The sequence below is a fragment of the Lolium rigidum genome, chromosome 5 (genome assembly GCF_022539505.1).
Source record: "Lolium rigidum isolate FL_2022 chromosome 5, APGP_CSIRO_Lrig_0.1, whole genome shotgun sequence".
NCBI lineage: Eukaryota > Viridiplantae > Streptophyta > Magnoliopsida > Poales > Poaceae > Lolium > Lolium rigidum.
Window position 1 is genome coordinate 171,912,765 of NC_061512.1, and position 3,020 is coordinate 171,915,784.

The following is a 3,020-nucleotide window of genomic DNA, read 5'->3' on the forward strand; positions in this document are numbered from 1 at the left end:
TCAACGCCTCCAAGGAGGGGAACGACACTCAAAGGTGTCGTCGTCGCCGGTACCGACAATGCGGCTAGACTTTTGTCCGTATAGCCGCACACCGCCCACACTACCTACTGGATTGGGGCAGTCGATCTTGTCAATTACACCGCCGCGGTAGTACCTCTCCATCGGAGCCACATCATTGTGGTCCACCAACACCAAGCACAGCCGAGAGCATTGCATCTCATCCAACCTCGGCACTCGGCTACTCGTTGCCGATCGTGCCGATGTGTCCAACATATATGGCAGTGTTATAGTCCTCGATGCTACCTCTGCCCCCAGGCTCTAGACGCAGCTGAGGAGGAGCGGCACTGCACACCGGGGACAGAAGAGGACGAATGCTCCTCCGCCGAACCCCGCGTGTCCGAGAGGGCACCCAAACCGTCCTTGCTCTGCTCCGGACGCCCGCGCTGCTGGCCATATTGTCGCTTGGAGGCCTGGGTGCTCGTAGGGGAGGACAGGGAAAGAGCGCAGTGGTACCCTGGGCGGCGCACCCGAGCTGCGATCATTCGAGGTAGGTGGCCTCGCGGGAGGTGGGATAGGCTTGGGGCGAACCCGGGTTGATTTTCACGAAACCGTAGGTGCTATAAAACATAGGAAAAAGTCTACGTAACGTCCACAAATATGCCATTTCGGACAGATAGCCCCCTAATAAACTACAAATTGGCATACGTAACCCACCAAAGTTTACAAAACAAGGCTCCCTAAAAAAAAGTTTAGAAAACAAGGCAACTCACACCCTAGCCTCTTGTTAGCTTATTTGCATTCCGATTTTGCCACATGGCACTATGTCATTCGCCCAACGAGTCAACATCGCTGGACCTCCTCCCAACGCAGATCTCCACTAACACCGGCGCACATCTGCACCAACACTCGCGCCCGGCGTTGTCCACAGAAGCTGCTGCAGGTCCAGAACCGGAGGCCTCGTCGTCCCAGGCCAGGCTTGTGGTTCAGACTTCAGAGGAGAGGCTTCGGGGTACGCTCTCTCCGGCGAGGAGATTGCTGGGGATGCGGCGGAGTGATGTTGAGGTTCGAAACGGGGAGGAGAGAGGAGAGCACGTCGGCGGTGGATCCCAGGGCGGCGCGCGGTGGTGCAGTTGTGGGGCGGACACGGCCTGGGGGAGAACAATGCCCGCAGCCGCCAGCCGCACTACGGCGACGCGTTTCAACTTTCAAGGCTGCCTCCCAGTGCCTCCACGACGTACCGACAGACAGACAGACATCACAAGGACAGGAGCAATGCAACCGTGCAAGTGCAATTGATTCCGTGAGCCAGCAGTTCAATTTTTTTTTGATTCGGAGCCACGTAATCTTTCTAATCCGTACTCGGTAGGTTCTCTATCTTTTCCGTATCCTGCACCGACTCTGTAAACGAGCGATCGTCCTGGTATATAAATATGGACGAGTGACTCGGCTGTAGCTACCGATCAAGTAGCATCGCTTCTAAAATCTATATACTAGTAACCCGCCGCCTCTCAGTTGGACGAATCAGCAGCAAAGATGGCCGTCGGCAACCAGCGGAAACACCTCTTTATCGTAATGAGCGACAAAAAGCCTGATTACTTTGTGCACAGCATCAGCATCAGACACCTCTTCCAGCCCGGTCCCTCCCGAGGGGCCATGGAGATTCGTATCCTCCCCAGCCCCATTGGACAGATCCACAAGCCCGTCGCCACTCACGAGAGAATCGACCTCGCCCTCGCCGACGACGGCTCTACCTTGGTAGGCGTCGGCACTTTCAAGCGCACCGTCATGTACGATACAAGGTCTGGTGTTACGTCATCAGGGCCGGAGATGCAGGGCCGCAAGACCGGCGGCACCTACGTCATCCCACTGGGGGACAGACTATACGCGCTCAACTGCCGTCTCACCGGATACGACGAAGGTAACCACTTCGGCGAGGACCTCCTACCCGCCAGCGGCTCCTGGCGCATTCTCCCAGAGCCTCCGCCCGACTTCAGGTACCTGAACGATTTCCAGATCATTTGCCAGCTAACGGCCTACTTCACCACCGGCGACCATATCTGGGTCTCGGCGCAGGAGAGGGGCACCTACTCTTTCCACACCGGACGCCGCGTGTGGCGCAAAGAGGGTGACTGGGAGCTGCCCTTCTACCACCGCGCCCTCTTTATCCCCGAGCTAGACAAGCTCTGCTTCGGCCTCTGCTCCAAGCGCCGCCACCTCTTGGCCGTCGACGTCCAGCAATCCCCTCCGGTCGTCCGGTATACTTGGGAGGACACATTCCCCAAGTGGGTCCGTGAGAATGGCAACGTCTGCGGCTTCATGCCAGAAGGCAGCCTCGTCTACCTTGGGGCCGGCAAGTTCTGCATTGCTTGGACTGTCTTGATGGACACGGTCGACGGCCACAGGAAGACTTTCATCCACTTGATGGCCCTGCAAATCATCAAAACCTCTACGCTCACCGGCAAGAAGCAGTTGCGGATCGTCAAGCACAAGGTTTGCTGCTACAAAATGCCAAGCCATGGCCTCATGGCTCATCTTTTTTAGCCACGCTGAAAACTAAACATCTCCGATCTGCTTGGCATGGTTTGCAACTAACGCTGGAATTCATGGGCCATTCACTCATTCCCGACCTGTTCTCAAGAGCAATCGAGTATTGCAGGTCTGAGGCTCTAGTCGCGCATGAGGAAGAGGAACGACTGCTCATTGGAGGTTGTTCAACCAAAGCTTAATGTGTGGAAGCTACCAAGAAGCAATTTCTATTTTATTTTTTTTGCGAATAGAACACTCGTGTTAAAAGAAACACCGAACAGTACAAAACAGCCCATAAAAACGAAAATTACAATGAAATCCTTGAACCCTTCATCTTCAATCTCCAGACCATGTCGATGGCGCGTCGCCGCTGCCGCTCCTCCCTGAGCCGGTCTAATATTGTTGGTTGCGGATGGAAAGTCACCGAACAGCTCAGAAAGACCACATCCGTCCTCGAGACGAAGAAGTAGGATGAACTGCAGATGAAGCTTCTT

At 55.4% G+C, this 3,020-nt stretch overlaps 1 protein-coding gene across 1 annotated transcript; it reads left to right on the forward strand.

Moving 5' to 3' along the window:
* Window positions 1-1,533: 1,533 nt before the first annotated feature.
* On the forward strand, window positions 1,534-2,541 carry LOC124656712. Its single transcript, XM_047195410.1, has one exon. The coding sequence runs from the start codon at window positions 1,534-1,536 to the stop codon at window positions 2,539-2,541; it is 1,008 nt and encodes a 335-aa protein (XP_047051366.1).
* Window positions 2,542-3,020: the final 479 nt, after the last annotated feature.

Excerpts from the sequence above, each read along its gene's own strand:
- LOC124656712 (XM_047195410.1), top strand. The coding sequence starts at position 1,534 with ATGGCCGTCGGCAACCAGCGGAAACACCTCTTTATCGTAATGAGCGAC.